Source organism: Lactuca sativa, chromosome 7, assembly GCF_002870075.4.
Source record: "Lactuca sativa cultivar Salinas chromosome 7, Lsat_Salinas_v11, whole genome shotgun sequence".
Lineage (NCBI taxonomy): Eukaryota > Viridiplantae > Streptophyta > Magnoliopsida > Asterales > Asteraceae > Lactuca > Lactuca sativa.
The window spans coordinates 161,621,679-161,634,460 of NC_056629.2; the positions used below are offsets into that span (position 1 = coordinate 161,621,679).

Below are 12,782 nucleotides of genomic sequence, written 5' to 3' on the forward strand. Positions count from 1 at the left end.
ATCATTTGAAATTAGTATGTTACATTTCAAGAAAACTTATTTACCAATTAATTAAAAAAATCGGCATTTACATATTTACACATGAAAAAATATATGAGTACGATTACTTTGAACGATCTTTAATTGTTATTGGCTAACGACTTCATAACGAAACCTTTCAAACATTGCATCTGAATCAATATGTTTGATAAGTATAAGAACGAACGTGTAAAAAACTAATTTTTTAAAATTATTAAGATATTAAAATAATTCAGCAATCATGGTTCAGTTTTATCTTATTTAATTTTATACCTAATAGCTATACATTTTTTACAAAACCTATAAATTAATTATCTATTAAAATTTATATTTGTGCAATTATCCGTGGAAACTAAAAGGGAATAAATATGAAATTATTCCACCGTAAATCCGACAAAGAAATGAACATATAACTAAAATTTTAAAAAGGGGAAAACAAAAACAAAACAGAATTATACAGTGGATCACATAGACTTCCTTCCAAATTCCAAATTGCCAATGGCATCTCTTGGATTTAGCCCTTTCTCAACTTGTACAGAACTATCTCTGCCGAACATCAGATTCTTCCGGTGCCGGAAGCCCCTGTTTGTCAAATGCTCTACCGGAGATACCTCTTCGCCGTCGTTAGCCGATGGCTCTGACTTCGATGCTAAAGTTTTCCGGCATAATTTGACTAGAAGCGACAACTACAACCGGAAAGGGTTCGGGCATAAAAAGGAGACTCTTGAGCTCATGAATCAAGAGTATACAAGTAAGAATTGTTGTATCTGTTCGAATTTTTTTGAATTTTTCCTGAATTATACATGAATTGAATTATGAGAGTTTGTTAGATATGACTGATTCATGTGAATTTAATCAATCAGTAACGTTGAAATTTATTTGTATGATCGTTTCACTTTTCTGCTATCGCTTACAACTTGAAATCAGTAAAACAAGGAATTTATGTTTAAAACATGCTCGTTACAAGGTGTAGAGATTTCATCACTTGAGTTAATTGCGATTTTAGTCGTTATGTAGTTCAAATTATAATAGATATGATGTTTAATCTACTGCAAGGTGACATCATAAAGACGCTGAAGGAGAACAATTTTGTATACACATGGGGAAATGTTACTGTGAAGCTTGCAGAATCTTATGGCTTTTGCTGGGGTGTTGAGCGTGCAGTTCAGATAGCTTATGAAGCAAGAAAACAGTTCCCTGATGAGAAGATTTGGATCACAAACGAAATTATCCACAATCCTACTGTTAATAAGGTACTCTTATGATTCATTTTTGCTTAGTTTTCTAGTAATCAATTGTATCTTATCACTGTTTTAATGTATGTTGTGTTATGCTTTCAGTTGATCTATGCATAATGGATTTGATAAACCTGTATTTTGATCTAATGTGTCAAATTGAGTATAAAATTGACTTCTGTTTCTGTCATGTTAGAGGCTAGAGGAGATGGAGGTTAAAGACATTCCTGTTAAAGATGGAGAGAAACAGTTTGATGTGATTAATAAGGGAGATGTTGTGGTTTTGCCTGCTTTTGGGGCTGCAGTCAATGAGATGTTGACTTTGAGTAATAAGCAAGTTCAAATAGTAGATACAACATGTCCATGGGTATCTAAGGTATTTCTTTTCTTTTCTCTTTATTATTTGTTTACTTCACCTTATGTGATATTTTTCAAATTTTCTTTTTTGGGGTTACAAGGTATGGAATAGTGTTGAAAAGCACAAGAAAGGGGATTATACTTCTATAATTCATGGGAAATATTCTCATGAAGAGACTGTAGCAACAGCATCTTTTGCAGGAAAGTATGTCATTGTGAAGAATATGGATGAGGTATGTTTAATAATTTCCTTTTTTTATTTAAGAAAACCATCTTTGAATTAATATGTATTAAACATTAATGATTAATGATTAATGATTAATCCATTGTTTTAGGCAAAATATGTGTGTGATTACATTCTTGGTGGTGAACTTAATGGATCTAGCTCAACCAAAGAAGCTTTTCTTGAGGTATAATAAACAAATGAATGAAATTACATTCCTATTTCTTGCAATTAATCCTATTATTATATAATTTCAGAAATTCAAATATGCAATTTCTAAGGATTTTAATCCAGATATGGATCTTGTGAAAGCCGGTGTAGCTAACCAAACTACAATGCTCAAAGGAGAAACCGAGGAAATTGGGAAATTAGTAGAGACTACAATGATGCGTAAATTTGGAGTAGAAAATGTCAACAAACACTTCATAAGTTTCAACACTATTTGTGATGCTACTCAAGTAAGTTCTTATGTTTCCGCAAAAAAAAAAAAAAAAAAAAAAAATCCTTCCGCCAACCTCTGACCTGTCCCACACTGTCCTACCCCAAAATAACCATGTCATATTTGAATCAGTACACAATACACACTATATATAGTACACAATACACAGTCTATAGTAAATAGTACACAGTCTATAGTAGTCAGTATACAGTACACAGTACACACAGTCTATCGTAAATAGTACACATTACACAACACACAGTACACATAATATATAGTACATAGTACACAAGTTATTGTAAATAGTAAATAGTACACAAGTTATTGTAAATAGTAAATAGTACACAATACACAGCACACACAGTATACAATATACAATACACACAATATACAGTACATAGTACACAGTATTTAAAATGCTATCTACTTTTGTAGGAGAGACAAGATGCAATGTATAAATTAGTGGATGAAAAGTTGGATGTTATGTTAGTGGTTGGAGGGTGGAATTCAAGCAACACTTCACACCTACAAGAGATTGCAGAGGATCGTGGCATTCCATCTTATTGGGTCGATAGTGAACAAAGAGTGGGTCCCGGAAACCACATAACTTATAAATTAATGGTAAAGACTTATAATAACTTTTATAAGTTAAGAGTAAATTACAATTTACAGTTTTAGTCCCTGAGTTTACCATATTTTTATGGTATTGGTCCCTAAAAGAATCTGTTTGCAATTTTTGTCCTCGTTTTGATGTTTCATAGTGATTTTTGTCCGTGGATCATTAAATCTAACTACCTAGTTTTTAATTTTCTAATATGACCATTTTGCCCTTGGAAACATCCATTAACAAAATATTTAAATTACTATGTGGTATCAGTTTTAACTAAGGGCAAAATGGTCATTTTGAAAAAAAATTAACGATCCAGGGACCGAAATCGTTATGAAACATAAAAAATAACGACCAAAATTGCATATAGATTTCTTTAGGGACCAAAATGGAAAAAATGTGCGAAACTCAGGGACCAAAATTGTAATTTAATTTATGGTGTTAGATATTTATATATGTATTTGGTTCAATTACATTTTTAACACAGCATGGTGAGTTGATTGAGAAGGAGAATTGGCTACCAAAAGGGCATGTAACAATTGGTGTCACATCTGGTGCATCCACTCCTGATAAGGTAACTCTTAAGTTTTATATTTTTTTTTTGTCAATTTGTATTAAAATATAGGAAATTTTACATAAATTGCTATATTTTAATTCGATTAAACTGGATATATACTTAGGTTGTTGAAGATGTTCTAATGAGGATCTTTGAGATAAAACGTGAAGAATCACTACAAGTGGCATAGATTAGGATCTGTTGTTTTTAACAAGAGAAAGAATTGAAGAGTTAAATATTAACATTCGACTCATTTATTGTATCAATGTGTACCTCTATACAATTACATCACGTCTTATTTGTATCATAATATCCTATTGTAGTAACTACTAAAATAATGTTAAACAAAAGAGCCGATTATATTTAAACAAATGGAAAAAAAGATATATACAACCAAACAAAACACACAAACATTGAGATCTGATGTATGTCCATAAAAGAAGAGGAACATATCTTTATTCGAAAAGAGATACCAAACAGCTATTACATATGTCGATAAACTACAGTGTTCAAAACCAGATTTTTTTTGAAGGGATGCATTAAAAAAAAAAACACTAGAAAACGAATGAGCTTGATTGGCAACAATAACTTCATCCAAATTTTCAGCCATCGATAACCTTAGTGAGCGCACAGAAAAAATCCTCAACATGTCTCCTTTCCATAGCCAAGTATTTGAAGCTTTGGAGAGATTAAGGTTAGCGACAGCCTAGGATAAACCTTCCAGCTCAACAAATTCTATACCCTTTCTTGGAATTATCTTCCATTGCCCCTAAAAACAACCACATGATTATTGTTTACCATTTCGAAAACCTTACAATTTTTACTTCTAGCATGTACAATTTAGGAAGGACTGCTTTAAAGGAAGAAAGCCACACCACTTGTCTTTCCAAAAATGAGTATGATTTCCATCTCCCATTTTTCTTAAAAAAAATCATCAAGAGGCAAATCCCATTCATCAAGATCCTTCCTTACTTGATAAATATGGAGCCAAGTACCCAGGATGCTACATTTTAGAGAAAGGCTTTCACTTAATACAATTTGTTTTGTGCAAGTCTTTAATACAGGAACACCAAAATGAATTCACCTCAACCTTTAATTTCCACCACCATTTAGCAAGAAGGGCGATGTTTAAAGATTGAAGAAAACCCACACCAAGACCACCTTTTGCTTTGGTTTTACCATATCCCATGTTACCTATTGAATCTTTCTTTTATTATCAGTACCTACCCAAATGAACTTTCTCTTAATATTGTTAGGAAATAAGACGACACTTGTCAAGACCCACAACAAATCTGATATCATTTGCTAAGTTCTGTTGACCTCTGTTAAGAAGTAGTGTGGATAACAAGCAAAACCAAAAGCACAAAAAGACACAATATTTATGTGGTTCGGTCAAGGTGATTTATGTCCACTGGTAGGAGGTGAGTATTCTTTATTCACAAAGTTCACAGACAGAGATTTCAAGTACAACCAATAGAGATTCGACTTACTTACTAAGGATACAAAAGACACACAAAACCCTAATGGGTGAAGCCTATTGCCCTATAGTCAAGGTTGTAGAACTCGCTACTCGGTACCTGCCCGGCCGACTAGGGAGTAGCGAGTACTCGGGAGTACTCGGATTCGGTAATTCATGTAGAAATATTTTTTGGAAAATTATATATGTCAAAATCATAAGTTAAAATCAAAATTTGATTGAAATATATAACCAAAATTAGATACATGTGAATAAATAAAAACTGAAATACACATAATTGTCTCACAACGTGGATAATTACTGAAATTTAAGATATATATGGAGTAATAATCACATGTTTGTGTTAAATAATAAATCATTAAGTGCATTATACATATTAATCTTGAAATTCTTGATTTTTTTTCTCTTTTTATGACAATTTTGACCATTTGACCGAGTTTGACCGAGTTGGCCGAGTTTGACCGAGTAGGCCCGAGTAAGACCGAGTAGGCCTGAGTTTGTCCGATTTTTGACCGAGTTTGACCGATTTTTGGCCGATTTTGACTAAATCCGAGTTTTTTGGCCGAGTTGACATTAGTCACCTTGGTGGAGGGCCGATTCCGAGTAATCGGCCGAGTAGGCCGAGTTTTGCAACACTGCCTATAGTCCCATGAATGGGGCCAACCAATCACAATCTGCCATGCAGTAGCTTCTAGAACATTCATCCTTGATATGCATTGCAAGAGCATCAGCAACACACATATGGAGCATCATGATCCATAGTGACACATTATGATGCAAGAGTGGCGCATCAAGATCACCATGACACATCAACCATCATGGTGGCACATCATGCAATAATCCTTGAGCATAACTTTTGAGCATCATAGTGAACAACACAATATAAGTGGCACATCAAGGGATACCATGTCACATCAAGGAACATTGTGGCTCACCTTGCACCAAGATGACACATCTTATGCAAGGAATGACATACATTTTCCAAAGGTGGCACAACTTCCTCCAAGATGGCGCACCTACCTCTATGTGGGCACTCCTTCATGAATGGGGCGCCTTGACAAAGAGTGGTGCATGTTGCTTCCTATTGGAACACCTCCTTCACAAATGACGTATCTAGTCTCCAAAAGTGACAATATCATTATCAATAGGATCATATCAGAAGATAACATTGTTGATCCGTTCACTAAGCCAATACCACCGACCAAGTCTATTAGTCAGACAAAGTCTTGAGACATTTGATCTGCAAATGAATTAGATTGACCACTTGTGTTTATTTGATTTAATTTAGAAATGTATAACATTATGAATTGTAACCATTTTGATGTTTATTTCACATAGACTTAATAAAAAGCATTTGTTGTTATCAAAATATGTTATTCATTACTGTGTTTCAGTTTTGCATGTTTTGAACCCACTTCCAAAATATTAAATTATGTTCAAAACTCTACATATGGTCGTACTCCCGAGAGTGAGTATTGGAATTTAAGATTGTCATGAGTGTTTGTTGATTGGACTATACGATATTGAACATTGCAATAATATTGCATGAGTAAATGTAGATTTTAAGTATTGGAACAAAACCGCACTTAGAGATTTCTTCATGGATCTTGTCGGTTGTCATGAGTAATTCTAGGAAGATAATTTTATTCTTCAAACCAAGATGCATATTGGGTTTTGCTTACCAAAATTGTTATGCATTTGTGTATTCCAACACTATTCGTAACTGATAGTCATAAATGAATGTCCATAGAATCGGAATCGTGTTTAAGAAAAAAAAATTCATAACACGTAGTCGTATCAATTTTTTTATTATTCATTAAAAAAAATTCTAAGTCCATTAGCATATAACTGTTCTAGATTAGCCTATGTATGACTAAAAGTCAAACACAATGTCTAAAAACAATATTAAATAAAGTATTCGAACAAAACGTAAAAAAATAAAATAAAATAATGTATTACAATATTAGATAATGTATTTAAACAAAACATTAAAAAAATATTTTTTTAAAAATCCTCAATCATAAAAATAAAGATATAAAACAAATAAATATAATTTTATTAAATAATAAGATAAATTTTTAAATACTAGAACATTAAACAATTATGTTTAAGTTATGAATTAATGTAACTTGTATGATTGTATCCATCAACATTAATATTATTGATATTAAGTTTATTAACATAGGATGTGAATGTGTATTATATTTTTCAGTCTCTTTCAAAAGAAAACATTGGTATCAACATGTTTAACCTATCAATAACAATTAGTATTCTAAACATTCAGTCAATCATCTTAGGAGAGTAACCATAAACGAAGACAAATGTAAATGATGGTAATAATCATATGAATGAATATGTGTCCTGTAGAGAGTTAAATTCACATGTATTATCGATGGTGAATATTGAATTAATCCACAAAAATGTCATTTCATAGATCGATGTCGTTAAATGAATCTTGAAAATGAACCACGCCTATATATATTCTTCGACTAGAGATATATGTTGGCTTTTGAGTAAGCGTAGCATTACGACCAAATCAAATGGTTACAATTGTGTCTCCCCTTACCCAAAGCAAAAGAATAATGATATGATGGAAAAATACTATAAAATTCATTCCTAAATCAAAAGAGTGTTTTTTTACCACAAACATTGCAACTTTCCATAAATCAAAAGTTGTGTTGGACGGATCTAAAAACAAATTAAGTATTGGAACAAAACCGCACTTAGAGATTTCTTCATGGATCTTGTCGGTTGTCATGAGTAATTCTAGGAAGATAATTTTATTCTTCAAACCAAGATGCATATTGGGTTTTGCTTACCAAAATTGTTATGCATTTGTGTATTCCAACACTATTCGTAACTGATAGTCATAAATGAATGTCCATAGAATCGGAATCGTGTTTAAGAAAAAAAAATTCATAACACGTAGTCGTATCAATTTTTTTATTATTCATTAAAAAAAATTCTAAGTCCATTAGCATATAACTGTTCTAGATTAGCCTATGTATGACTAAAAGTCAAACACAATGTCTAAAAACAATATTAAATAAAGTATTCGAACAAAACGTAAAAAAATAAAATAAAATAATGTATTACAATATTAGATAATGTATTTAAACAAAACATTAAAAAAATATTTTTTTAAAAATCCTCAATCATAAAAATAAAGATATAAAACAAATAAATATAATTTTATTAAATAATAAGATAAATTTTTAAATACTAGAACATTAAACAATTATGTTTAAGTTATGAATTAATGTATCTTGTATGATTGTATCCATCAACATTAATATTATTGATATTAAGTTTATTAACATAGGATGTGAATGTGTATTATATTTTTCAGTCTCTTTCAAAAGAAAACATTGATATCAACATGTTTAACCTATCAATAACAATTAGTATTCTAAACATTCAGTCAATCATCTTAGGAGAGTAACCATAAACGAAGACAAATGTAAATGATGGTAATAATCATATGAATGAATATGTCCTGTAGAGAGTTAAATTCACATGTATTATCGATGGTGAATATTGAATTAATCCACAAAAATGCCATTTCATAGATCGATGTCGTTAAATGAATCTTGAAAATGAACCACGCCTATATATATTCTTCGACTAGAGATATATGTTGGCTTTTGAGTAAGCGTAGCATTACGACCAAATCAAATGGTTACAATTGTGTCTCCCCTTACCCAAAGCAAAAGAATAATGATATGATGGAAAAATACTATAAAATTCATTCCTAAATCAAATTGAGTGTTTTTTTACCACAAACATTGCAACTTTCCATAAATCAAAAGTTGTGTTGGACGGATCTAAAAACAAATTAACGTACCACTACTTCCACAAAGTTGCGTTGTAAAAAAAAAGTAACCTATTTGATATAACTTAAATTCAACAAAGTATTCAACTAAAGTAACATATTTGATTTTCTTTTCTTTATAAAAAAAAGTAACATATTTGATATAACTTTAAACAAGGGAAGAATCATCAACAACCTTGACTAAATTAGTTAAAATGACAAAGACCTTGAACCCAATACTCAAGTAAAGTAACATATCAAATACTATCATTTTGTCCATTCAATACTTCCAATAGTCAAACATAGTACTCATTAAAACCATTATAAAGATAATAAAACAATAAAACATCAAGAAAAAGAAAAAGAAAATATAGCACATGCTACCATTAAGATACTTAATCAATTAAAAAAACAACAATCTTATAAAGTTTTATTTAATATACTCCATATCATATAGTATCAATACGAACAAATGAACATATGAATGAACAATCCTTAATTATAAAATAACCATATCAATTTTCAACACTAACCCTTTTCTTTTCTTCCTAAAAACATCAAATTTCAACACAAATCTTTAACTTATTTTGCATTTAAAGATGATCATCATACCAGAAGAGATTGACCCATTATCATCATCATCATCATCAATTATGATGATCATCGTCATCATCATCATCATCAATTATGCTGTGGTGGTTTAATGATCCTTTGAAGAACAACAGTTCTAGCTCGTCTAACATCCCTGCTACAATTATCAGCTTGCATCCCCAAATCATCAACATTTTTCATAAACGAATTCAACTTCAATTTAATCTCTTCAATTGCAATTTTCACCATTTCATCTCCTTCGATCACATGGCCAGCATTCTTCATCATCTCCTCTATATCCATTTGAAGCCTATCAACAAGAACACGAATCGTATCAAGATCCCTAATTGCCACAAAACCCCCAACTTGCATTGAACTGATAATCTCCTTTTGCCCTTTAATGGCGTTCTCGTAGTTTTTCAAAAGGGAGTTAATCCATTTCCCCATTGATCCAAGAGGGATGGCGGTGGCTGCTGCTAAAGCAGCCGCCACCGGTGGTGCTGCCATGGCTGCCGCCACCACAGAGCATATCAACACCGCTGCGAAAGTAGCCACGAAGATTACAGAAGACACTTTCCTCCATGTTTGAAGATACTTCACCTTTTTATCTAACTTTGTCTTCTTTGCTTGTAGCTTCTCGAGCATCACCATTTGTTGTCTGTAAACAGAATGGAATATTTTGAAGAATTCTTCAGTAAATGGATCACCAGCGTCTTTGAAATTCTTCAAATCTTCGAGAGTTTTTTCGTATCTGTTCTCTTCCACACCTTCATCGTCATCAAAATGTTGCAAAGCGACAAGAATCAACAGTTGGCTATCTCGAACTCTTTTCAAACATTTATCCAAAGCAGAACAGAAATCGAGGGTTTGAAGGCTATTCTCGAAGTACTCTTCTACTAACTCGAACAATTCCTGATTCTTCCATATATCTTTCTTGCAATGTAAGATCACCTTCACGACTTCTTGATTCATTTCCAACAAACACTCTGTAACTTCTTTCAAAGTATCGAAAGATAAAGCTCGAACTTCAACCCCAACAGCCAAAGTATTGATCACGTTGTTTGCTCGAGCATGTAGCATGGCGTCAAACGATTGCAGATCAGTATCAGATCTGCAAGCTGCTTCATATGCGTTAAGCTCTGTGATGATTTGTTGTGTGTTTTTCAAAGTGATTGCAGGTGAATCAGAAGAGGTAGTAGCTGCAGCAGATCTCTTGCTAACGTGCGCTCCCATTGTTTCAAATCAAATAGATCTAATAAAAACTTCTACCAATGCGGTTCCAAAGTTTCAAATTAACCAACGAACTGTAGAAAAAGAAAAAATCCCCAAAATTCAGCTAGACAATTGAACAAACAGCTAATCTGCAACAGACGAGCTTGTGAAACCAATCAAAACCTCAAATACAAAGAAAAAAAATGATTATGTAATAAAAGCGATTGTGGAAAAAGGCAAGTGTTTAAGCTAACCAGATTGGGATTCAATGAGTGTTGAAAAAGATTGAAGAAATGGGGAGAAGAAGAAGATTGGCGAGAGATAAAGATGAAACGGTTAAGATGATGAAACAAATGGAAAGGGGGCTGTAGCTTGCACGCATGAATGAGAACTTTGATGGTAAACGCGGGAAGCAATGTTTTTAGTTTATCTGTTTGTTTCTCTCTCTAGAATCGCCATGGAAGCTAAAGGTTTGGGAGATTTTGTAGCTGTGAAAACGCGCACCGAAGGTTAGAAAACCGAGAAACTTAAGCTGAAAGACAAGTGAAAATAAAAAAGGAGAGAGAATGTGTGTGTGTGTGTGTTTCAAAATTTAAACCAGAGTTTTGAGTGAAATTTAGGGAAATTACATAAAGTGACTTGGACTTTCTCTAAATGGCTAAAATTGCCCTTTATATATCGTAAGTGATAATATTTATAACATTTAAGGAATGGGTTTTGTTTTCTAAATTAGACGTGCATCTTTCTTAGTAAAAATTCAATATAAGTTGCTGACAAGTGACACCATTGATTATGATTTATCATACATTTTTTTATAGAATATAAGAAAAGTCTATAAGTATGAATATTTACGGGTCATTCTTGCAAGAGATACGACACGATTAGATTGATATGATTGATATAATAACGTGGAAATATTATTGTTGATCAATCGTAAAGAATTCAATTTTGATAACTCTGTATTAATACTCAACGTTAAAAACAAGACATATAAAATCATAACTCTTAGAATTATTTTATATTTAAATAGCACATTAAAAAGTTCAAATTAAAAAATATATCATCGTATTTTCTATTATTATGTTGTTTTATTAAAACATATTATTAATCATGAAATGATATATAATAATATTTTATGTTACGAAAATTTATTAAAATAAACGTGGCAAAACTTAAATATATATTAGAAATTGTAAATATCATATTCAATATTTGACTAGTTTTCAAAAAAGGTTTTGCACAGTAATTTTTGTGTAAATTAAATTTTAAGTATATTACGTTAAATATAATATTTAAGAAGAATCTTATCCTTAAATACAAAAATCAGTGGCCTAGATTAAATAGGCGATTACATATGTATACAACACGGTTTGATATCGTAAAAATCACGATCGTCGGATAAATTTGACCCAATAGTCATGATTATTTCTTACATTTCTCATTAGTATCTAGCTTCTTCTATTTATGAATTTATATGTGAAACAAAATTTGGTGATTTAATAGCAAATTTTATTCACCTAGACAAAAAATAATAATAATGATATTTCATCCTAATGGTTAAACAAAATAGACCAACATATTTCTCTTTACCATATGGCTATTATTGACAACATTTATTGTATTTTATTTTATTAGAACTGTATTAGAAAAATAATATAACAATTAAGAATTATCATGTACAGGTGTCAAGTGAACCACGGAAAAAAATAATTGTAAATCATCAATTCAAAATCAAATGATTCATATATTTCATTATTTATTACAAGTGTCAAAAGCCTAATTTCAAATTATCAAGTTGAAAGTGCAAAGCAATTAAAGAGAAAGAGACAACTCTAAATTGTTTGCGTACACGAGTGGGCCAAAAGAACAAGAGCAATAAAAACCAGGGATGTGGTTTGACGTTTTGATAAAGTAGGAGGATAACTTTAGAAAGATTTAGTTCATAATTGTTGAAAATTTATTTGTTGCGTACGTGTGGACACGAGGGTTCACGCGCACTAATTGCCGCCTTTTAAGGATTTCAAAAAAAAAAAAGTTTTCACGCCACGTCAAACTATTATTTCCGTCATGTGACGTGTGACGGTGTTTTTTTTTTTTTTTTAAGGTGAATTACTACAAACAAAATTGCAAGAAATGGTCATTGGCAAAATTCTATGATTGTAATTTAAAAAGTTTTGGTCGTGAATCACTGGTTTAACATGAGACTCTATACATTTAAAAATCGATTATACTCTTGTGATTTATATTTTTCGTTTT

At 31.5% G+C, this 12,782-nt stretch overlaps 2 protein-coding genes across 2 annotated transcripts; one reads left to right on the forward strand and one right to left on the reverse strand.

The window, feature by feature from the left end:
* Positions 1-450: 450 nt before the first annotated feature.
* On the forward strand, positions 451-3,745 carry LOC111895638 (4-hydroxy-3-methylbut-2-enyl diphosphate reductase, chloroplastic). The gene is made up of 9 exons (XM_023891716.3): positions 451-769; positions 1,075-1,271; positions 1,450-1,629; positions 1,712-1,843; positions 1,946-2,020; positions 2,091-2,291; positions 2,708-2,893; positions 3,367-3,453; positions 3,560-3,745. The coding sequence occupies exons 1-9, from the start codon at positions 517-519 to the stop codon at positions 3,623-3,625; spliced, it is 1,377 nt and encodes a 458-aa protein (XP_023747484.1). The 5' UTR covers positions 451-516; the 3' UTR covers positions 3,626-3,745.
* A 5,381-nt stretch (positions 3,746-9,126) lies between these two features.
* Positions 9,127-11,100, reverse strand: LOC111895729 (UPF0496 protein At4g34320-like). Its single transcript, XM_023891806.3, has 2 exons — positions 10,781-11,100; positions 9,127-10,618 (listed from the first exon to the last, which is right to left on the reverse strand). The coding sequence occupies exon 2, from the start codon at positions 10,545-10,547 to the stop codon at positions 9,405-9,407; it is 1,143 nt and encodes a 380-aa protein (XP_023747574.2). The 5' UTR covers positions 10,548-10,618; positions 10,781-11,100; the 3' UTR covers positions 9,127-9,404.
* Between the last annotated feature and the right edge of the window lie 1,682 nt (positions 11,101-12,782).